This window comes from Rhododendron vialii, chromosome 8a, assembly GCF_030253575.1.
Source record: "Rhododendron vialii isolate Sample 1 chromosome 8a, ASM3025357v1".
In the NCBI taxonomy this organism is placed as follows: Eukaryota; Viridiplantae; Streptophyta; class Magnoliopsida; order Ericales; family Ericaceae; genus Rhododendron; species Rhododendron vialii.
Window position 1 is genome coordinate 8,700,929 of NC_080564.1, and position 25,405 is coordinate 8,726,333.

Consider the following 25,405-nt stretch of genomic DNA (forward strand, 5'->3'; position numbering starts at 1 on the left):
GGAATCATTTACTTTGAAAATTCGAGCCGGAAATCCAAGATTGCCAAAGGGTGGGAGGGTTCAGATTCCTCCTGTATTCAAAAATGTGATTCATCCTTGATAAGGAGAATAGTAATCTCATTCCCATGCCCACTCTTCACAAACATAGGAATTTTATATCTAGAGTTCCGGAATCACATTCTCATTCCCCCTAAGATACTTGTCATCCAAACACAGCCTTAGGCAATTCCAGTGAGGGACTTCCGCATCTTAAATTATTACCTAAATATCAAAAGTACTTACTACTCACATATATAGTAAAATTTTGGGGAATATTTAAATATCCATCCTCTTTATTCATGTCATATAAGAATTCATCACGCCATTTTTTCATGCTTATATTTTCATTCTTTTAGTGTGTGAATTACTTTTCTTACTCTTTTCACTATGATATACATATATTATGTTATATTATTTTCCTAATTTAGTGGGATTAGATTGGATTGTTTTTCCAATGTAGTGGGATTGGATTGGATTATTTTCCTAATTCAATATGATTTGGTAAATTTTAAAATGATTGATTACCCTTCTTTTCTTTTCTTTTTAATCTTGGAATGTATTTGAGGAATCGATATTTTTAGGAATATAACATGATAAGTTGACCACATCTTTGCATTTTTTCTTCATTCTTTGAGTTGGCCAACCAGACAACAAAAAGTCATATTTTTCATTGATCTTATTACATGGAACATGGCTAATTAAATTACCATAAAAAATATATATTTTGATTAGGATGTATCTCCCTCAAAGCTCACTGCTCCCTCAATAAATGATTATCTCCCTCAAAGCTCACTGCTCCCTTATGCAAATGATAATTATTTACTATTGAGGAGAAATTCTCGAGTAAGAAAATCTGGGATTGAATTTTGACTTCCTTTAATATATGTAATATCAAAATCAAATAACAGAAAGACATATTTCATGGTAAATGCTACAAATAATTTACCATGAAATCCAAAATCATTATAATGTCTGTGTCAGTTCATGAAATTATCGTATTCTGAATCGTCTCTCATGGTAGACTCAGGGCCGGCTCTGGGCTAAGGCCCAAGAGGCCGGTGCCTTAAGCCCTCAAAAAATGTGTAAAAACTAGGGTCTCCTATTATTTGGGTACCCATTATATATGTCCAATTTTTTTGGGTATACTAACACTAGAGGCCTATATTAATACCCAAACCACCTATTTTACACTTAAAAGACACAGGCCCAATGGTTGGATCAACCTGATTTGCTCAATCAAAGGAAACAAAAAAGGAAAAAGAAAATGCAGATCACGGGCGGCTGTCTTCATGTAGAGCCCCTTGGAAAATGATCCCATGTGGTGGATTCCTATATAAGTTTTATGCATATTCTACCCTTAACAGCTCTAATCTCCTGAACACACAATAAAATGGAAGAAGATGAATTAGAGATCAAAGAAGAGAAAACAGGATCAGAAATTAGTATTTGTATGGATTTTTTCCTTGTCGAATACATGTATTTGGCTTTGAAAAAATCATTTAATTGCTTGTTCTTTTATTGTCATAAATTTTATTAAGGGTCTACGTCCGTCTTAAGCCCCTAAAATCTCAGAACCAGCTCTGGGTAGACTATATAATTTTCCCTCGTGGTATATATATACGTAAATCAGTCTGTACGATATAGATAGAGAGATTGAGGATATTGTTGCACAATGGTTTTCTAATGACAGAAATGAAACGATCCAGATACCCATTTCAACTGGGTCTTTTCCTTTCTCTTTAATAACTCCTATCTCTACCTATACGTATGTATGCTAGTCTCTATTAACAAACATGGAGTCCATTCTGTCCGTTTACAAGCAAAAAAAAAAAAATCAAAGGTATTTACGTAAGAAAAATATTTGACCGACATAGTAGAAAGGAAATGGAAGCATCAAAACTTGTAGAACAATAGATCCAAAACCAAATACAACAGTAGATCCATAAGCACAATAAAAAAATTGAAATATTTGACCAATGTAGTACATGAAAAAATTGGGAAAAAACCATATATATCTTTGCACTGCCATAGCTGGATCTTCGTCGGCTTTGGCTTCGAATCAGCACAGGCTTGGAGAAGGGGATGGCGGCTGCTGGAAGACTCTCCATCGTCGATTTCGTTCTTGAGAAGGGGACGGTGGTGGTCGTCGTTCTCCTCTCGGACGGTGGCCGCCAGATTCCAATGAAGGAAAGATACATGGAAGGCATGGTTTTTTAATTGGAAAGCGTGTATTATGGGATTTGATATCCCATAATAACTGCGGATCAAAAAAAATATCCCATAATAACTGACAGGACCCTGAACTTTAAGATTTCATCCCAAAAATATGTGATATATATATATATATATATGAAGAAATTTTCAAATGAGGGATCCCTCATTTTGTTAAAATGAGGGACTTTCATTTCCCGATCAAATTTTGAAAATCCGAACCGTTCAATGTGTGCAGAACGTAATTTTAAGGGTCCTCGCGAGAAATCAGCAAAAAAAATGACCGGGAAGGGCGTCATCCGAGTAGTTTTTTTTTACCGTTCAATGAAAACTGCTCGGATGAAGCCCTTCCCGGTCATTTTATTTGCTGATTTCTCACGGGAACCCTTAAAATCACGTTCTGATCACTTTGAGCGGCTCGGATCATCGAAATTCAATCGGGAAGGGGAGTTCCGCATTTTAATAAAATGAGGGATCCCTCACCGAAACCTAACTATATATATATATATATATATATATATATATATATATATATATATATATATATATATATATATATATATATCTATATATATACACACACACACTTAGGATCCAATGAGGGATTCCGCACGGCCTTACCGTGAGGGACTCCCCTTTCCCGATCAAATTGCGACGATCCGAGCCGCTCAAAGTGTGCAGAACGTGATTTTAAGGGTACCCGCGAGAAATCAGCAAAAAATATGATCGGGAAAGGCTTGATCCGAACAGTTTTTTATTGAACGGTTCAATAAAAAACTGCTCGGATCAAGCCCTTTCCGATCATTTTTTTTGCTGATTTCTCGCGGATACCTTTAAAATCACGTTCTGCACACTTTGAGCGGCTCGGATCGTCGCAATTTGATCGGAAAAGGGGAGTCCCGCACGGTAAAACCGTGCGGGATCCCTCATTGGATCCTAAGTGTGTGTGTGTATATATATATATACCCAACGTATTATAGAAGGGCACTATTGCGATTAATAAAAAGAGAGGATGGAAACTCAAATGTTCAAATTGATCAGGATGGATCAGGATGGAAACATAAGTAAGTAAGAGAGTAAAGATGGATATTTAAGTCTCCCAAATTTTTGAAAAAATTACCTGTAAGGATTATGTTAATTCTCATTAAAGTTGAACTATGTTTTTATTTACCTCTAAGGACAATCACATTATAAAGATTATCCTTTTGTCCTCCAATAAATACAATTTTATACTTTATTATTTTCTCCTATTATAGATTTAGGTACCCTATGGTTTAGGCACTTTCATAGGATTTTAGGGTATACTTTCCTATTATAGGATTTTAGTGTTTAGGCACTTTTATAGGGGTTAGGATTTTATGCACTTTCATAGGATACCAAAAGATTTAGGTTTAAATAGTTTTATAGGGTACCCTAGGGTTTAGGTTTAGGCACATTTTAGTGATTTAAACACTTTTATTTGAGTAATTTTGAAAAAACATTCCACAAATACTTAACGATGCGTTTCCATTTTTTCTGCACCTATACGTAAAAATCTCAATTTTTTTTTTTTGAATTTGGCCTGCAACATCAATCACCTCAAGTTTGAATTACTAGAAACCAAGCAACCTGAATACAAAATCATTAACAGAATATGCTGATTTACATCGAATATATACCAATACATACATACATACATATATATATATATATATATATATATATATATATTTATTTATATATTTATATATATGTAATGTGTATTAGTGTATAAAGAGAGAGAGACCACGCAAGAGTGAGATTGACTGATTGAGAGAGATTGCTTCAAGGATGGTGGGGTTCACCTTTAAGGATGGTGAATTAACTGTCCATGGGAAATCCATGCTATGGTGGAAGATATGAACAAGACTTGGGCAAAAGGAAAAAATTGGTCTTTCATCTGGACTGATAGAATGAAGAACAAGGTTGCTCACTGGTTGGCTTCCTATAGTATCAATAGCTGTTCTTCTGCTCAGTTGGGTTGTATTCCGTCCGAGTTTGATTCTGCATAGTTTGTGTAAAGATTGTATCTTCTGATTTGGTTACCTTTTAATCAATGTGACATGTTCCAAAAAAAAAAAAAAACCTTTAAGGATGGTGTGGGGTGATCAATTGATGTCGATCTAAACTTTTAGGGTTTCCTGCTTCGATTGAGAGAAGGACTCCTTCAATCAACATGCCTGTTATCAATCATTTAAGATTGTTTATATATGTTTGATTATACCAAAAACCCAAACATTTGATTAATAACATGTTTACCTTTGAAAATTTTTAAAAATACTCCATTCATCACACTTTAAATGTGCCTAATAGGAGTCCGTGCAATTTCAAACTCCAAAAAACACGTCCATATATTATTTTTTTAATTTCTTATACCAAATTAAAGTGCTCATTTTTAATTTGGTGAAAAAATTAAAAATAATAATATATAGAAATATGTTTTTTTTTTGAAAATGCACAAATTTCTATAGGAGACATTTAAAGTGGGACGGAATGAGTAGTACACTTCTACCCCCGGTGTCTCTCAGAACGTGTCCCAACCGTGTCCTCCATGTGTCCATGTTATGTCTCGCCTCCAAAAGTAAACTTAATTTTTAAGGAACAACATACATGTCTGTGCACCGGCTTCTATATTTGCAACTGTATTGTAGGTAAAATAGAGAGTTCAACCCAAAAAAAACCCACGTGCATGCACCAGGATTAGCAAAATTAGCTGGTTAATAGCAAAAGTACCTAACCAGCTAATTTTGCTACAATGCTACTTTTTTTTGAAACATCCAATTCATTTCATAAGAAAGCCCGAAGGCAATACATATTTCATTAAAAGATACAAGAATGAGCCAAAACTATCCAGACTTCGACATAGGCACCCCCTGCAGAAGCAAGACCGGCGAAATCGCCAGATGAGAACCAATCTAGATCTAGATAGTAGAGAATCCCAAACGGACCGGACCCCAGCTCAAACCCGAGAAGCGCATATGAAATCTAGATGGTTTCACGACCGTGATACCAGCACCCGCTGGTGGACCAGCGAACGGTGCACCCACGGCTACTGAATACCGCAACCGAAAAGCCCAATTCAAACCAACACCACTCCAGGAACACTGTCACTGGCGCAAGTCCAGCCATGGCGGCCACAGATGGCATCCAAGCACCAGACCAACTAAACTAAAAAACAAGAAAAACAAACCAACAGGAAAAGAGTTATAGAGCTTAAAGAACAAACGCATGCCGGGTGCAACATTGGGCCCCATCGTCATAACACGAATTTCTTTTAACAGAAGCTCAAACGCATACAACAAAATTACAGGAAAAATAAAAAATACCACAGATCCAAGTTTGAACCCTTCTGGCAAAGCTCCGAAAATAGATTTGATGCTCCTAGAAACCCAAAGAATTACCAACTCATTCCAACCATGGCTTGGGTCAAAGGTGGACGACGACGGGGGCTGCGGATGGGGACGGAGGAAAAGGATAGGGGTGGAATTAGGGGGGATGGTCTTTGGATAGAGGGGGATGGTTGTAGAGGTGGGTATAGGTAGAGAGGGCGACCGAATGGCGGAGATGATGGAGGGATGGGCTACCGAGGGGTGGTGGGGATGGAGGGGAGGGCACGGGGAAGGGCTCGGAATGGAGGGAAGAGGTTGCAGAGGACAGTGGCAGAGCAAGCGGCCGAACGGCGGAGATGATGGTGGTAGATCTGAGGGGAGGAGATTAGGGGAAACAAGACAAACTAAATGTAACAGCCTTGATTTTTGGAAGGTAAAAATTTCATTAAATATTTGAATTTTATTTGAATTACTTATTTTACTTTCAGTAATCCGTCGTAATTAGATTCTAGTCTTTCGGGGCCAATCGAATTAGATTCCAACTGACTACTTGGAGGAACCGAGCAACCAAACTCACCTAGTTAGTAGATGAACTTTTTGAACTTTTTGCCTTTACCCATAGGTCAATAGATGTTAGGATAATTTTTGTCCATTGGACAATAGGCCTCTCGTTAAAATATTTTGATAGTATTTTAATGGTGTATATCCACATGTGCAAAGTACATATATGCATTGTTTATTGGGGATTCTCCCACCCTTCTATTATCCTTTGGTTATTAACCACTAGGAAAACTATTACCCATTAGGTAATAGCTCAAATCTTCTAACAAGGTACAAGGTTTTATTTAAATAAACAAGTATGGATTTTCCATGTGATTTTTTGTACTAAAATATTGAGGTATATCTAAATCCTAGATTTTCCAAAGTTCTTTATTGAATAAAATAGTACTTGTACTTTATTATTATTTTAATGGGAAGAATCCTAGCCTATTATTTAATTGGGGTACTTGGTATCACTTCTATATTTAAATATTGGACATTTGTACATGTGTATCAATACCCTAGATTTGCAAAAGTACAATATCTAATAGTTTAATCAAACATGTGCCTAATTAGATTTCTTTAATGGGGTTTTTGGATTTGAAAATCTAGTATTTTTGTACTTTTATGTTATTATATGTGTGTGTGTGTGTGTGTATATATATATAGTGTACTTGAGAGAGAGAGATGCCGAGAGGGAGAGGGAGAGGGAAGCCGAGACACAAAGAGAGGGAGGGAGAGAGAGAGAGAGGAAGAAGAAAAAAAGGAGATTTAGTTGTACCTTCCATGATCTTCTTCATCCTTTCAAATCCTTGGGTAAATATTCTTCCTAGCCTAATTTACCTCCCAATTGTCCTTCTATTATTGTTTAAAGACCAAATCTTGTACAATTTATCCTTTCTCTCCATCAAATCTTCCAAAATCTTCCATAACCAAATCTTTGGTACAAATTTTAGCCATGCAAGCCTAGGATTAGGCCTTGATCTTTCAAGATTGCATGACAAGTGTCAAAATTTGAGGTATGGAGAGATAAGGGGGGGCCGGCCTTGAGAGAGGAGAGAGAGCCAAAGTTTTGGCTATAAATAGAGCCATTCTTATGCCATTCAACTCACACCTTTCCATTCTTCAACTTCTCTCTCTAGAAATCCTTTGTTCTTGCTTTGTTCTTCTTGTTTTTGAGTTCTTCTTGTGTTCTTCAAGAAACTCATCCAAAGCCGCAACTAGACCGCCACTCGACCACCCTCTCGGTCCAAAAGTAGTAGTAGTAATAGCCAAGGTCAAGTTTCGAGAGAAACATTTCTCTTTCGAAGCTACCGGAAGCTCCCGTAGGAAGTTACTCCGTCCGACCGCCGATTACCGTTCGTAAGCCGTTACTACCGCCTAGAAGAACGGTAAGAAAATCCTTACTTACTTAATTACTTACTTACTCAAGTATAACGTTGTTGTTTTGAAATTCTAAGAAAGAACGGTTTTCAAAAGTTAAAACGTTACCATGTGAATCGAAGTATTCGTATTTTAATATTTCAAGGAGTATGAGTTTGTATATATGAATTGATTGTGTTACTTGTGGTATATTATAGAATTGGAGATCTTGTTAGAATGTTTTATGCTTACTTTTGTTTTACCATGAAGTCTTTACATGTAAACGAAACACGAGAACCGATAAAGTAGAAACATGGCATCTAGGGTGTGATTAATGAAAGGAAATATTTTCTGAGGAAAGAAATATTTTGAAACTACATTATGACCGGTTTTGGTGGCATAATGTGAGTTGGGTGTGTGTGTTCCAATGGAAATCCGTAGCAGCAAAACCATTGTGAGGTTGTGTGTATTCCAATGGAAATCCGGATCAACGGAACCATTGTGAGGTTGTGTGCGTTCCCATGGAAACCCGGACCGGTGGAACCATGGTGAGGTATGACTTGGTTATCCGCGGAGAGGAGCCAATGCAAGATTTTGTGTGCCAATGGGAACCCGGTGCGGCGGAACCATTGTGAGGATACTTGGAAATCCGGAACGGCGGAACCGAGGTTGGGTGTGTTAAACAAATGATTTTGAAAGATGGATTGGTATGTGAAAATTGTTGACACAGTCTACGATGAGTCGCGTAGGAGAAACTCAGAAAATCTTAGACACCAACGATAGTTGATTAACGAATATGGATGTGTCGTTGTTAGCTGTGTATACATGTATCATGTGGAAATCGATGATTGTATAACCTGTTGTTTATAAGTTATGGGTTAGCGGGTATGGGATTGTTCTGCTGAGCTTTTGTAGCTCATGGTGTTACCTTTGGTGACCCTGACATATTATATCGGTGGCGACGCTGGTATAATGTGTCAGACCTTGTAGATGTTTAAAACGAACAGTTCACCGTAGAAGCTTTTGGAGCAGAGGAACTTGCTAGGATGAAAGAGCAGATAGAATAGTATTAAGAACCCTAGTTTCCTTCCTTGTTGTATAAATGTACCATTTTACTTATGATGTATTTATGATGTAATAATGAGTCAGACTCTCTTTATTATGTAATAAATGTCTCATTAACATACTCAAAATTGGGAACGTTACACTAAAAGAAGAGGAAAATGAGGTAAAGAAGAGAGGATAGAACCTCACGGAGGAGGTAGACAAACCCCATAGATGGGGTAGGAGCTCTCAGATCTCAGCTCCCTCCCGTCGCCCGCAGCCATAGGGAAACCCTAGGTTGCAAAGCATAGAGAGAGAGCATAGAGAGAGTTGCTACAATGCTACTAAGGTAAATGTATCGAAGGATTATTCACGAGCTTTACCATCTCTGTCCCTCCATCCAGATTTGAGGTATACATTAATTATCCTTCTTCTCACTCCCAATCTCCATCCTAGATTCACGTACGGCTAGAATTATTATTTTACTCCAAATACTAGTTATTTTTTAATAACTAGATTCACGTACGGCTAGAATTGTAATTTTAATATTAGTTATTTTTTGTTTTTTAAGAACACTAGATATTGCATTTTGTATTGAATATGTTCGTTTTAGATCCCAAAATCTAATCCATTTCTCTGCGCATTGTCTTTTGTAAGTTTTTTCTTCAATTATTAATATCATTTCTCCTTTCTATATCTCTCCACTCATTATCCAAAAAACCTCACTCAAAACCAAAACAAAACAAATCATTAGATTCCGATGTTAAAAAAAAAAATTCATTAGATTCTTGAACCTTGAAAATTTGAAATCTTGTTGTTCATAGTTCGGTCCTTGCGTTCACGAAATCCTAGTTCCGTCACTGATTCATTACTATTATGAAAGTATCACCGTTGTGCTAATTTTCTGAATCCGTGGCTAACTTTGGATTCGTCACGGTGTCTAGCGCCATCGCCATAATTTGCACAAGATTTTGGATTTTGTGTTGGCAGGTTTTCGTCACCATTTCTTCTTATATTGGCTTGATTATTCGCCAAAGGAATCCACTTTATTGCTCCAGCTGGGTTTCGAATTTAGGTCTCCTAAGTTTTGCGCTCAAACTTCAACCAATTTCACCACACACATTTTTCAATATATATTTGAAATATCTAATATATAACATATATGTTTAACATTAAAATATATTTCAAACGTCATTTTGAATTTTTAAACATTAAAATTAGCAATTTTGATAAATATGAAAGTTGTAGCTCTTTGGCAACAAAAAATGCCGACGAAATATTTCTTTTGTCACCAAATGTTTATATTTGGCGACGAAAAACAATTTCGTCTCCTTTTTTACACTTTCGGCGACGAAAAATGTATTTCATCGCCAAATGGGTACATTTGGTGACAAAAATACTAAATAGGTATAATTGGTGAAGAAATAATTTTGTTGAAAAAGTTGTCAAAACAGGGACACATTTATTTTTTCATCACTGAACATATTTTTTCTTGTAGTGAATCCTCTCTCTTTCGGATAAAAAAAAAAATCCTCTCTCTTTCAAAAAAAAAAAAAACGATATCCTCTCTTCTTTCTCTCAACCCACCACCACCGACGGCCTCCCCTAAACTCCCCCACCACCATCACAATCTCCTCATTTCACTCTTCTTTCCCCTCCATCTCACATAATCTCTCCTCTCGTTCGCACCACCACTGACGAGCAACCTTAACCCCGCCCCTACCACCACCGATGCACCACCACCATCTCTTCTCTTTCACATGCACCATTAAGTATTTTTCGAATATTTTTTCAAAATTTTCTCTATAAAAGTGTCTAAACCACTAAAAATGTGCCTAAACCTAAACCCTAGGGTATCCTATGAAATTGCCTAAAACCTTAAACCCTATGAAAGTGCCTAAAATACTAAAACCCTATAATAGGAAACCGCACCCTAAAATTCTAAAAAAATGCCTAAATCCTAGGGTACCCTACCCTATAACAGGAAAAAGAGTTAGGTTCTGGTGAGGGATCCCTCATTTTATTAAAATGCGGGACTCCCCTTCCCGATTGAATTTCGATGATCCGAGCCGCTCAAAGTGATCAGAACGTGATTTTAAGGGTTCTTGTGAGAAATCAGCAAAAAAAATGACCGGGAAGGGCTTCATCTGAGCAGTTTTCATTGAACGATTTAAAAAAAACTGCTCGGATGACGCCCTTCCCGGTCATTTTTTTTGCTGATTTCTCGCGGGGACCCTTAAAATTACGTTATGCACACATTGAACGGTTTGGATTTTCAAAATTTGATCGGAAAGTAAAAGTCCCTCACTTGAAAATTCCTCACAGGAAAAAATAATAAAGTATAAAATTGTATTTATTAAAGGGTAAAAATATAATCTTCATAATGTGATCGTCCTTAGAGGTAAATAAAAACTGAGTTCATTCTTAATGGGAATTAACATGTACTTTTCTATCCTTAGAGGTAATTTTCTCTTAACTCAATGTAAATGTAGATACCGATTGAACCAGTAAAGGAAATATATATTCAACTGACATATTGCAGACTCCGACGAAAAAGAAATAGATCGAGTCCAGTGATGAATCACTATGTCCTTGACGCAAATTTCGCCCTCATCAAGGTGCTCACGATTATGGACGTCCGCTTCCCAGGCTACAGTGATCTTTAAGAGGGAAGGTACTTCTCATCTCCTTTTAAGGAGGGTGAACAAAATTACACTTGAACAGAATTGAGTTTTGTCGGTTGGGAAACGAACTGATGCATTGTTCCAAAACTGGCACTGGTTCAAACACGCATGCACTGGTTCGGTCAAAACCGAACAGTCACGCCACTTATTGGTTCTAATCCGTACAGCCACGTACCTATTTGCTCTTGGAAAACTGCATTTTAGCCCAATAAGAATAGAACTCTAGGAACCAAGTCCAATTGATTTTAATCAAAGCCCCAGCCCGAGCAGGACGGGCGGTTTCCTCCCTACCGAATGACCAACTTCAAGACTCAATTTCATTTTCACATCTTAAAATGGTTTTGTCCAAGTAACTATTCAATATTTATCTCCTATTCTCAAGGAATATTTTCCAACTCGGACTCCACAACAAATGGTGGGATCTAAAGATTTTATGCCCCAAAGATGGCAAAGAATCTTTCTAAGAAACCATTTTTCTAACAGGACACAGTCTTTAGATGATCTATGTAAGTAATGAAAAGGAGGAAATCTCTTACCTAGTAGCTCTGAGATAAAATTGACTCTAAAAGTTAACAATCTTCCTGTGTAGCTACTACTTGTCGTTTGACTCGTTATTCAACCAAAAAAAGTTGCATGAGGAATTGGTAAGTTACAGAGCACAGATTCTGATGTGGTGGCAATGAATTACAAAAGAAGATTCATTTGGTAAAATGGCACAAGTCTTCAAAGGACAAGGATAGGGGAGGTTCGAGTGTTGGAAATGCTAAGCAACATTCACGGGTCAAACGAAATAAAAATAAGATCGATGGTCCAATTCGGAAAGCATCTTCAGATGGTATATTTTCAGTTGAATCTGTGTATCTGCTAGTGGAGAGCGACATTAGTAGCAAGATACACAGATTCAACATTTGGAAGAATCAAATCCAATGAAAGACTAGTAAGGCTGGGCATCATCGAGAATCATGCTGCAAGTTCGAGCAAATTTTGCAGCAGAGAATTTGGTCCACTTGATTAATACAGTGGTGGAGTTATACAATGGGTTTGTCCATCGTCTTTTCGGACACTGATAGAATGGTAGAGAGGCTGGCCAGTTTAAGAGAAGATAAAGAAACTCATCTGGGAAGTTTTATCTTTTGCCATTGTTTGGTCCATTTGAAACACTAGGAATGAGAGTATATTTGAGGATAAGGAACCTATTTGGTTTTGAGACTTGTGAAGAAATATGATTCAGAGTTGCATTTTTGGGCGAGTTGGAGAAAAGCAACATATTGATTCTTGGGGTTAAGCCGCAAGAAAGTAAATTTCTGGCGTGAGTGGCCTGTCTTTGACCAGGCCGGAAAAGGTATTCGTCAAAATGTGCGTAAATTGGTTTGAACACCTCCGACCGCTTAACCCAAAAAAAGAAAAAGAAAAATCAGCATATTGTGTTAGTGATTTTGTATCAGGTTGCAAGGCATCTTGGGCCTGTCTGTCTGCGTGGATGATTGTTGTTGAGGGAGATTTGGTGTGTCCAATGCGCATAAATTGGTCTGAACACCTCCAACCGCTTAACCCAAAAAAGGAAAAAGAAAAATCAGCATATTGTGTTAGTGATTTTGTATCAGGTTGCAAGGCATCTTGGGCCTGTCTGTCTGCGTGGATGATTGTTGTTGAGGGAGATTTGGTGTGTCCAAGTAGCTAGTTGTTGGTTTCGCTGCCCATCTAGTGGTATCTCACCTACATAGTTCGGTGAAATTTTCTGCACTAAATTATTATTATTATTATAGCTTAAGTGTGTTTGTTGGATGCATGATCACTATAGGCACTATAAGAAAAATTACATTGGGTGAGGAATAGAAATGGCAACGGGACGGGACGGGGCGGGCTTTTGCATACCCTGACCCCGACCCGAAAAACATTTCCCGTCCCCAGCCCCGCCCCGATCGGGTTTTTTTGGGTAACCTTGTTCCCGCCCCGATCAAGGAAAGGGTTTACCTGCCCCGCCTCGTAAAAATTAAAAAAAATTAAAGTATAAGTAAAAAGCAAAAAAAATGCTAAATAAGAATAAAAATTATCCAAAAAATTAAACTTTTGAAATTATTTTTGTGTCGTTTGGTATCGCGATTTTATCTAAACTTTTAATTGCAATCAATATTTTAGATACTTCATTCCATTTCTTTTTGTGTAGAATTTATTATAAATATTTTAAGAAAGTTTATTAAAAAATTCACTAAAAACCAATAAATATTAATTTATATTTATTTTAAATTTTAATTAGCCTACATGACAGTGAAGAGACATTGTTTTTTGAATTAATGCTAAAAAAATGAAAGGACGTGTATATAAGTTTATATACATATATAAATACGCCGGGTTAGGTAATTTCGGGGCGGAGCACTTTCACCCCGAACCCTACCTGAACCCTGGCAAGTTTGAAAAATTTTACCCCGACCCCGACCCGATACCCGAAAGGGGGTAGAAAACCCGCCCCATCCTATAACGCCCCGCTGTTTTCTGAAAATAAACTCCAAAATACACTGTATTTTAAACACTTCTTGGCCCCTATTTTCTCCATAAATAAATCACATCATCAAAATAAACTTAAACCGCCTTCTAAATAATCTTCTAGATGCTCCAAAATTATCAACTCTTCCAACACCTCTCCAAATTAATCCTTATATGATTCGATTCAATTTTCACTAATCCAGCTCCACACCTGAAAAAGAAATTATCCGAGAAGTATACGATACAACAAAATAACAAAGCTCATAAGTGGAATCAATAAACGATAATCGACCATCAAGTCGAAGCAACAATCACAAGGAACCTCATACCATGTCCTTCTCAGTACATAACCAGTGACACTCCCCCAATACCTTTCTCACCGAGTCATCCTCGACCCATTCTGGCTATTGGATAGGCTATTGGTGCATGAGTTTACTCGATCCCTGTACTAAACAATTCTATAGTACTCAGCCAACATCATATTCGATACCAATTATTCCACTTTCTAACAATATTCCACAGGAGTGAACAAATATCACGAGATAATCAAAAGGAGTACAAAATTGAGAGTGAAGAAAGGATTCCGGAAGTAGGAAGCATATCGTATACTATTCGGATTACCTTAAATATGACCGGCCGCATCATCTACGAATCAATGCCTTAAAATATTTTTCCACATTCATCAATAGCCCACCAACTTTTTCCCTCTTTTCTTTCTCCCCATCTATTTTCTCTTTCCTTTCTCTTTTGTGTGTGGTGTGTGGACTGGGGGGAGGGAGCTTTCCTATTTATACTAGTGGAAGAACAATCTAGATCTTATCTAGAAATCCTAATCATATCCTATATAATCCTAACGATATCCTATATAATCCTAATAAAATCTTAACCATATCCTATATAATCCTAACAATATCCTATATAATCCTAACAAAATCTTATATAATCTAATAATATCTAACAAAATCTATATAGTATCTTAGAAAATCCAATCAAATCTTATCCTAATCATATCTAATAAAATTCAATCTAATCTTGTTCTAGATTTTTAGGAATATGAAGTAGGGTTAGGGTTCCCTAGAAAGTCTAGGTTTAGATCTATCAGTTAACAAAATCAATTATAATTACAAAAAAAATACTTAAATAAAATATTTAAATTTATTCGGAAAAAATATTGGCCCGACATTCGGGTCATTACACGTCCGGGACAGGGCGGATACGATTGTCATCCGGAATGAAAACCGTCACAAATTGCATATTTTTCGTCACAAATAATATAGGTGACGAAAAGAAATTGTCAACTAAAGGTTGTCGAGAATTCCTACCTAGTGACGAAATCTATTTTTTGTCACAAAAAAGTGAATAATTTGTGACGAAATTTTTTTCCTCAACTATTGTGTTTTTTGACGATGAAATTTTTGTCATCAATTATTCCTTTTCGCGATGAAAAAATTCGTTACCAATGGGTCACATCGGTGATGAAAATTCATCACCAACACAAGAAATCGGTGACGAAATTTTTTGTTGCAAAAGATGTTTTCATATGGAAAAAAATTCCTCGTCTCCTGCTGGGTTTCGAACCTGAGAACCCTGAGTTTTCCGCGTAAACTTCGACGAAATACAACACACACGCTTTTTAGTACATATTTGAAATATCTAATATATAACATATATGTTCTTTTTTTGAATGGCAAAAAAAGGGATTTTATTGATCACAATGATGGAGCACATCAAGATTTAGGGCAAGAAAAGATAACATCATAACGTGTGAGTAACATCCCTACATATATGTTTAACATGAAAATAAATTTCGAATGTAGTTTTGAACTTTTAAACATTAAAATTAGCAATTTTGATAAACATAAAAGTTGTAGGCATTTGAGTTATTGTTCAAACCCAATTTGAATTACCTCAATCTGAGTTCTTAGTAAAGAGTTATGTCCAAAATACATTTAGTGACAAAGCGCAATTCATAAATTTCGTCACCAAAGATACCCATTTGATGACAAAATATATATTTTCGTCGTCGAAAGCGTTAACATGGTGACGAAATTATATTTCGTCATCAAAGTTAAGCATTTGGTTATGAAAAAAATATTTGGTTACTAAATTGGTCCCATTTGGCTACGCAATATATTTTTTGTCACCAAATAATTATCTTTGGTGACGAAAAATAATTTTGTCTCCTTTTCTAAGCTTTTGGCGATGAAAAATGTATTTCATCCCCAAATGGGTACCTTTGGTGACAAAGATATTTTTTTCGTCGCTAAAAAAGTATAATTGGTGACAAAATTATTTCGTCACAGAAGTTGTTAAAACAGTGACGAATTTATTTTTTCGTCATCAAATATACTCATTTAGTGACAAAATTAAATTTGGTCGCCACTTTTTTGTCATCAAATTTCATTTTTCTTGCAGAGAGGGTAGGTGCTAACATAGTTGGAATGAGTTACGGTTGGTGTGTATCAGTTGTTTACTATCTTGCGGTTGGTGTGTATCAATGGTTTATTCTATATTTGTTTTTTATATTACTTTGAACATTTTTTTTTGATTAACAAAAATAAATTTCATTAACTCATAACACGAAGTACAGAGATAATAGGAACTTGAGTACATCGGCCTGACCACTCAAGACCCTATTTTCCTAACCACACAGAGGAAATTGATTTAGGCCCTACTTTGAACATTAATAAAAAAAATCATTGTTTCTTTCTTTTTTGTTGCTTATATTTGTTTTTGGAATATCAACAAAACTGAATGAATAATATGATAATTTGGGGAATGCTAAGTCAATTACACCTGCTATGTGTTTAGGAGTGTATTATACACCCCACTCTTGACTATAAATTTTAGAATAATGATTTTTGCACTTTCGTTTTTACCATCTCACTCTTTGTTACTCTCTTCGTCCCTTTACTATAGTATACTATTCCATTTCGGGTTGTCCTTTAATAAATGTCTATTTTGTAAAGTTTGTGAAAAAAAAAAGGTACTTTTTTTATTTTACCTCAAAAAGTAGATTCATTTTTGAAAAGTTGATGAGTAAAAGTGTAATAACGATGTCTCCATGGAAGGTAATTATGGAAAGTTGAGGTAAAAATTAATATGAAAAGTATAATGATAGTGTCTCTATAATAAGTTGAAGTTACGAAGTTGAATACTTAATAAAAAAGGAACGGAAGGAGTATGTAAATTCACAACTGCGATACTGCACCTTCATTAATTTTTTTTTGGAAATGAAGAAATAACATAATGGATTAAAATCATATAATTAATAAAGCGATTGAAAATGATAAAAATAGAAAGTGCAAAAGTTAATAACGTATAAAAATTTAATGTAGAGCCGTTTATCATTACAATAGGTGTAAAGCAGAAGATGGCCTTCAACAAATATATATATATATATATATATATATATATATATATATATATGTATCTGTATGTATGTATAAGGTGGCAGTAATGTATGCAACTGAGGTATCCTAACAGATCAAGAGACTTGAACATTGTTCCTAAATGACCCGATCAATTCGATCAGGCAAAAAAAAAAAATTCGATCAGGCACTTGCCGTCTATTTTCATTGTTCAACTCTTTGACACCATGAAAAAACCAAAAGCTTTGCCCTTCCACTTTATGCAAATTAACAAACGCAAATTTTATTGAATAAGGACAAAATCAAACTATTCTTCACCAGCTAAATAAGGGGGGATTTGGATTGAAATTAAAGTCAAATAGTAACTTAATTTGTCTTTATTCGAAAAAAGTTTCGCATTTGATAGTTTTGTATCAAACTTTTGTGACTTATTGATTTGTTTCGATGAGAGGAATCGAAAAAATAAAAAAAATTTGATCGAAACTCATAAATTTTTTGGAAAAAGACAAAAAAAGTAAAAAAAAAAGTTTCAATCAAAAATTTTTGACTTATTTTTGTCTTTATTCAAGAAATTACGAGTTTTCGATCAAAAAATTTTACTTTTTCGTTTTCTCTTGTCGAAACAAATCAATAAGTCACAAAAATTTGGTACAAAACAAACAAATGCAAAATAATCTAAATAAAAACCCAAAAATAAGTTACAAAACTTTTCAATCCAAATTCACCTTTAATAATACTACTCCTAGAAGATTACGTAGGAGAGAGAAAAAGAGACGGAAAGAGAGAGAATCCTGGTTGGAGGAAATTAAGGTCTCGTTCCAAAAATCTTCTTAAAAAATAAGCAACTTATTTCACATTTTCAAACTCAAAAATAATGTAAATGAAAAATAATTTGTTAATTTTTTTTGCACCGTATTAAAAATCTTAATTAGATCTATTAAACAAGATCCATATTGGTAGGAAAATTATTTGCATAAACACATTATTTTTGAGCTTGAAATTGCCTTATTAAAAAATAAGTACTCCCTCCGTCCCATAATATTTGGCACTTTCACTATTCCAGCCTTATGAAAAAATTAACATTATCTTTTAATCCATAATTTTTTTTATAAGCAATATGGATCTTGTTTGATAGAGTTTAATTTGTTCTATTATATAAAGTTCAAAAAATTGCCTAAAACATTATGAATTGAAAAGATATATGCAATTTAAAAATGAAACATATTCCTGAAAATGCCAAACATTATGGGACGGAGGAAGTACTTATTTGCGTAAACACATTAATTCCTGTTCTGCTTTCTTTCTAGGGAAATTTTCAAAATGGCATCTGAACTTTGCACTAAATGTCACAGAGACACCTGAACTTAAGTTTTTTTCAATTAAACACCTGTACTGACAAAATCTCCAAATTTAAACACATGAACTTAAGTTTATTTCAATTAAACACCTGAACTAACAAAATCTCCAAATTTAGATCCCCGCCGTTATATTTCGTCCCAAAAATTGCTAACACGGCATCTCCAACTCGTTTAAGGTATCCCATTGCACATATTTCTAATAAGGAACGATGCACCCAAGCGAAACCCATAGGCAAACTTCATCGTCCTCTGTTGAAAACAGTGCAATGGGGCAACTTAAACAGGTTGGATATGTCATGTCAGCAATTTTTTGGACGAAATATAACGGTGGGGGTCTAAATTTGGGGATTTTGTTAGTACAAGTGTTTGATTGAAATAAATTTAAGTTCAGGTGTCTAAATTTGAGAATTTTGTTAGTACAGGCGTTTAATTGAAATAAACTTAAGTTTATGTGCTTCTGTGATATTTGATGCAAAGTTCAGATGCCATTATGAAAATTTTCCTTCCTTCTAAACGTTCTTCTTTAAAAAGAATATAATTTCAAGCTTAAATATAATGAAAATAAAAAATAATTTTTTAAATTTATTTATATCATTTAAAAGATCTCAATGAGATCTATTAAATAAAATTCATATTAGTAAAAAAAATATTTTCACAAACACATGATTTTTAAACTTGAAATTATCATTCTTTTTAAAAGTTACTACTCCTTCCGTCCCAAAAAGAATGACAATTTTTGAAACTCGTGTCATTTTTCATCGCTTATATTTTTTAATCTATAATGTTTTTCAAGAGTTTGAAAACTTTGAATAATAGAACTAATCGAGAACTATCAAACAAGATCTATATTAAATATTTTTTGAGATCCATATTGAAAGATATAAAAAGTTAAAATTGACACGGATATTAAAAATTGACATCCAATTTGAGACGGAGGAAGTACTATTTTTTTGCGAAAGTGAAACACCTCCTAATTATGTCACTTGCTTCCAAAGGAACATGTCATTCCAGAGAAGTTGTCAACTCGGACCCGTGACGCTCAGTGACAGTACACGCTACACAGTTCCTGGAGTGCAGGACAAAAGCTCCTGTCTGAAATTGCCTAAAGTGGCCAAAGCACTTTTGATTGTTCAGGACGGTACGACGGCTCAGAGTCTCTCGTCCAAGAGTCACTCGACGTCACGGCTTCGGTGTTGGTGACAACTACTACCTCCGTCTCAATTTAATTGTCACTTTAGGAAGTTCGTACTATTTTTTAATTAATTATATTTTATAATTTATAATATTTTAAGTGGTTTTGAAAATATTTTATTATAGAACAAATCGAGATCTATCAAATAAAATTCATATTGGATATAAAATTTATTACTAATTTAAAAATATAACTAATTTTTTTATCCAGTTAAAATAAAACTGAGACAAGTAAATTGGAACGGTAGAAGTACATTAGAAAAATGGCTTAAAATGAAAGGACCACAATCGAAAAGCGAAATTGTCCTCACGAGTCACGATGGACCATGCCCCATGCAGAGAGAATTACAATGAGTAGTGTTTCCTTTTTTGTAAAATCTTGTGAGGGCTTTGCAGATGCATTTATGCATCATGTAAGTTTTAATCGTTTTTTTCCGGAAAAAATAACAGAGCATACATATTTTTTTGATGAGAAAATGCACTTTTTTTTTGTTGTAAAATACGACATTTAAAAAGGGAAGGAAGGAGTATCGTCTCCTCTATTTTACTAAAATCTTTATTAATTTGATTGATAAAAAGAAATACTAAAATCATAAAAGACGAAACTCAATCGACACTAAATATTTCAAAGAAAAATGAAATGTCACGGTACTACTTGATCATCTCCTAAAATATCCCAAAGATCCATATTGTCCATACAAAAGTCACTCCAATCATTCTGATCGTCTTCTTGAACACAGCTGAAAAGATTGCTACCAGCTGCTTGCATACCTAATTCTACCTTTTCACCCCCACCCTCCAATTCATGATTGGTCCATGTTATCATTCCTTTGTTAATATCAGGATCAGACAACATGTTATCCCACCATAATATTCCGTCATCATCCCCCAGTGAAGGAGTTGGGAATGGCTTGGAGAAATTCTCTTTCGTCTGATCAGTTTTATCTGTAATAATAGTTTTACCCATCAACCAAGGTAGATTCTTCGAGAAGGTTCGAGGTTGAGGCCGTATGACTTCGGTTTTTTCCATCGTGCTCTGGGTCATTTTTGATTTCTGTACATCTTCCCTTTGATCATTCGGTTTCTTCCGCAAACGGGTATTCCAGAAATTCTTGACATCATTCGATGTTCTTCCTGGAAGTCTACCCGCAATTAGCGACCATCTGTTTAAAGAGAAAAAATAACCAATTGATATGGTGAATATGAAAGTCTTGAAATCATTCTTTTACTTTCTTATATTTTAAAATTTTACATTTCCATCATAAAATCCTCACACATATTGGGACAAGACCGTCAACGTAATCTTTGCTATTTTCGTTTTTCTAAAAAGCTTGCTTTTCAAAATGGAAAATCTTCTTTCCCAAAATTGCAAAAAATAACTAAGAGCATTTCCAGGGGTGATAACAAACAAAAAATTGTATATCAAAATCTTATCTTTGGTGATACACGTGACAAGTTAAAGAGTCACTTGCAGAATGTGTATTCCAAGAGACTCTTTAAAGTCCAAACGTTTTAAGAGCATCTTCAATCCATACAAAATAGAGGATGGATGTAACACATTGAGGGGAGATTTTGTAATTTATTCCACTTTTTCTTCACTTTTTTTACTTTTTGGGAGAATCTTTGAGGGACCCACCGTCCTTTTTAGAGTTTGGTCCTCCAAAAGTAAATTTGGTCCTCTAAAAATGGAGGACCAAAAGTAAATTTGGAGTACAAATTTCCTCCAAACTCTAAAAAGGACTGTGAGTCCCTCAAAAATTCTCCCAAAAAAGTACAAAAAGTGAAGAAAAAGTGGAATAAATTACAAAATCTCCTCTCAATGTGTTACATCCATCTTCTATTTTGTATGAATTGGAGATGCTCTAATAACCCTTTGATTTGGGGGGACTCAATTCGCCAAAAATTTCATTAATTCACCTATTATATATGCTATAAATCTGATGATGTGACCATTGTTTTTTTGCTCGGCGATGATGTGACCATTTGAAGAGTTATAAAGAGTTATTCTCTTTTATTTATAAATAACTCTTCAATCATTGAGAAAAAGAGGACATCAAGATGTTAGGAACGTGAGGGACACTATATACACAAACCACGCAGTGATTTCAGAAAAAAACTCTTCATGTATATATATTCACACAACGTATACAAAAAGATGAAAAAATTCTTCGGGAACCACACGCCGGTCCCTCTCCGGGAGGTCATAGACTGGCACCCCACGCTCGCCTCACCCTCTCCCTCACATTATGTCACACACAAACTCTAATAGGATTTACAACTATATATAAGAGACTCCAAGGGTAAATACGTTCAACACCCAATACTAAGGGTGTTACACAAAATAACCCAACCACTATATAGCTCTTAAATTATAAGAGTAAGGCCCCGTCCTGGAACGTAGAATAAGTTCTTATTTTTTAAGAAGACAATTTCAAGCTCAAAAATAATGAGTTTATTAAAATTTAAAAATATACAATATGGATCTTATTTGAAAGATCTCGATGAGATCTTTTGTACGGTGCAAAAAAATTAAAAAATTATTTTTTATTTACACTATTTTTGAGTTTGAAAATATGAAATAAGTACTTATTTTTTAAGAAAGTGTTCTGGAACGGAACCTAAGTTTATTTTAAATCTTACTATCGCCACTCTTCAGAATATTTAAGTGTGCCACATACAAAACCAAAAAGACAGCCATGGAGCTAGAGAATTAAAACAACAAACCCTCCCCATTTTGACCAAAGCTTTTGGTTGGTGTGGTTTTTGGAAAGGGCACGTGTAGGAGTTTTGTATTAAAAGTCGGTTTTTTTGGATATTTCAAAAAATATTTGGATAAACATCATAATTTTTTACTTTTTTGATTCGTCTTGATGAGACGAATCAATAATTTACATAAGTCAAACGCAAAACTAACAAACGAAAAGAAATTTGAATAAGAATAAAATAAGAAAAAGGCAAAATCTTAAGGCTATGTTTGGTAACACTGTCACTTTTCTATTTCCTGTTTTCTATTGCTAAAATCAATTTTTACTTTTCCTAAAATAAAAGTGAAAGCAGAAACATATTGTGTCAACTAGGTCTGTCAATGAGCCAGATTCGATCCGGATTCGATAAGACCCAAATCCGATCCGAATATGATAAGACTCGAATCCGAAAATCCGAATCCGATCCGAAAACTTTTTTACTTCAAAAATTTTAGCAAAAAAAATTATATTTTTCAAAAAAATACAAATTTTTTTCAAAAAAAAAAATTCCCAAAAAAAATTTTTTTTAAATTAAAATAAAAGTAAAAAATAAAAATACAACTTTTGAAACATTTTTTTTTCAAAATAAAAAATTTACTGTTTTTTAAAAAAATTAAAGTTCGGATTCGGATCGATAACGGATTTAATCTGATCCGAATCCGAATCCGTATTTGGATTACCGGATTCGGATTATCAGATTATTGGATTCGGATCCGGATCCGAATTTTTTGGATCAGATCCGATCCATTGACAGACCTAGTGTCAACCTATTTTTAAAACAAAAAATCAATTTCTGAAACCAACTGTTTTTACTTTTTCTACAATTGTCTCTCTTGCCATTTCTCCACTAATTCCCAAACAGAGAGAGAGAGAGAGAGAGAGAGAGAGAGAGAGAGAGAGAGAGAGAGAGAGAGAGAGAGAGCTTGTCTGGGTTTAGTGGAAGGTTGAGATTTGCTTTTGAACACGTGGGAGCCTCGGAGCCTAATATCATGGGTTATTGGGTACATGACATGAGACATGGGAAGATGATTCTAAGTACTATTTGTGGTATTGAGTGCATAGAATTATATTGCCATAGAGTGGTGTCAAAACTTCCAAATGGCACGCGCCACATAGGTTTGGGATGAGCAAGGTTTTGATACTTTCTCAGATTTTCAAAATAGTGAAAGTTGTTTACATTATTTGGAAATGGAAGTAGTGCACCAAACATATCTTCATTCCTATTTTTTGAAAATTCTTAAAATAAAAACAAAAAACAAAAAATATAAGAGCTACAAAACATGGCCTTAGTGTAGATTAGCATTTTTCTTTAACAAGAATAATCATTAAAAAAAATTAAAAGGCAAGGCCGTCAATGTGCATGAGTTGGAATATTGGTTTAGCTAGGACATATGAAGAAAAGGCAAAAAGGCACACCAAAAAACAAGAAGAAGACAAAGGCTTTTTTTTTTTTTTTCTAAGCAAAAAAAATGAAGAAGAGGAAATAAGATTATTACTCTAAAGAGTTTGGCATGGGATTCGAAAATAGAACAAAAATGCAGAGAGAGGGAGAGCGCGCGCGCTTGCCTATTGCCAAGCAGCTTATGAAGCCTGATAATGAGATCAACTTCATCCACGGCAAAATTTCCTCTCTTTATATTTGGCCTCAAGTAATTCAACCATCTTAGCCGACAACTTTTCCTGCATCTATTTAATCCTGTAATACAAAAAATAAAAAAATGCTGATACACATTCTTTTCTCTCTGAAGAATTACTATCACAAAAAAAGAAAAGAATGCTAATAAAAAAAGAAAAAAGAAAAAGGCCGGCCTTTAGCTTTAATTTATTATTTTAGATTTTTTGAGTTTACTTTTAACTTTCATTCGATTTGCATTCAGTTTTTTTTTAATAAGCCAGCATTTGTCTTGACGATAAAATTATAATAAAATAAAATTATCACTAACAATTAAAAAAATTTAGTATGTAGTAATAATGCAAGACTAGCATCTTTTTTGAGATTCATTTATCTTTCCGTAACTTTTTCCACAACTCATCCATTTTTTTTCCTACTCTTGTTATTCCTCTCACGGAGACGACATCGAAGAACAAAAGAAAAAGTTTACTAGCAACCAAGATAAATAGAAGAACCATAAAATAAGTTAAATCAGACCAAACTTTCGCGAACCGTTGGTACCTGGTACTCTCAAGCAACCTCCATCTTCCCTCCTCTCTCTCTCTCTCTCTCTTTCTCTAAAGAGAAAAAAAAAAAACTGACCTGCTTTGCGAGGGACTTGGTGCCAGTTCCCCTCTCCATGTTTCTCAACGCACTTCTTCAGAAGACAGTCTTCTTCCTCAGTCCAACCACCCTTTCTCACTCCTAATGGAACCTGCATGTCCATTTCTTTCCTTGATTCTGCAAAGTCCTAAAAAAACCAATAATCAATAAGCATGTGAAAAGGTTTCAAGTAAAGCTGCTCAAAAATAAAGCGTAGTCTCTGGATTTTATACTGATGCAAAGCAAGCACACACATCTCTTTCTGTTCTAAATTCTGAGGCTCCAAAGGTAAAGTTATTGACGTGCATGTCCTCCCACCACAAAACCTGAAACCAGGAATTCTAAACCACACAGAGTAGCAATAGGATGAGCCGGATGTCCTTAATTCGAAACATGACAATTTCTTAGGCCCAGGTCACAACAAAAATCTCTTGTAAATTTTCTAATTTCAGCATAGATGACCTATTTTTTACCGGATCAGGAAGGAAAATAATTGAATTTTGAGTAAATTGGCCTAAACACCTTGACCCTCAAACCCAACCGGGAAAAAAACAAAAAACAAAGATAGCATTATATAGTAGCTGATCTTTTCTCTCTGTGGAGTAATATAAATCAACTAACAGTCCACGTCGATTTTAAACCGCTAAATGTGAAGTTGCTACACCGTGTACACTTTATTTTTCATGGTTGTACTACTTTTCAACACTGTAGAATCAAGTGGAATTCCTAAGAAGTGTTTTTTTTTTCTTTTGTTGTGGGCCAATAAGGGTTGACGT

At 34.9% G+C, this 25,405-nt stretch overlaps 1 protein-coding gene and 1 long non-coding RNA gene across 2 annotated transcripts; both read right to left on the reverse strand.

Annotated features, from left to right (window-relative positions):
* Window positions 1-13,727: 13,727 nt before the first annotated feature.
* On the reverse strand, window positions 13,728-14,457 carry LOC131335630 (uncharacterized). Its single transcript, XR_009202568.1, has 2 exons — window positions 14,333-14,457; window positions 13,728-13,922 (listed from the first exon to the last, which is right to left on the reverse strand). It is a non-coding gene; the product is annotated as an uncharacterized LOC131335630 (long non-coding RNA).
* Window positions 14,458-20,141: 5,684 nt separating this feature from the next.
* LOC131335624 (transcription factor MYB1-like) lies at window positions 20,142-25,018 on the reverse strand. Its single transcript, XM_058371073.1, has 3 exons — window positions 24,630-25,018; window positions 23,942-24,071; window positions 20,142-20,794 (listed from the first exon to the last, which is right to left on the reverse strand). Exons 1-3 carry the CDS (start codon window positions 24,751-24,753, stop codon window positions 20,275-20,277), a joined length of 774 nt encoding a protein of 257 aa, XP_058227056.1. The 5' UTR covers window positions 24,754-25,018; the 3' UTR covers window positions 20,142-20,274.
* Between the last annotated feature and the right edge of the window lie 387 nt (window positions 25,019-25,405).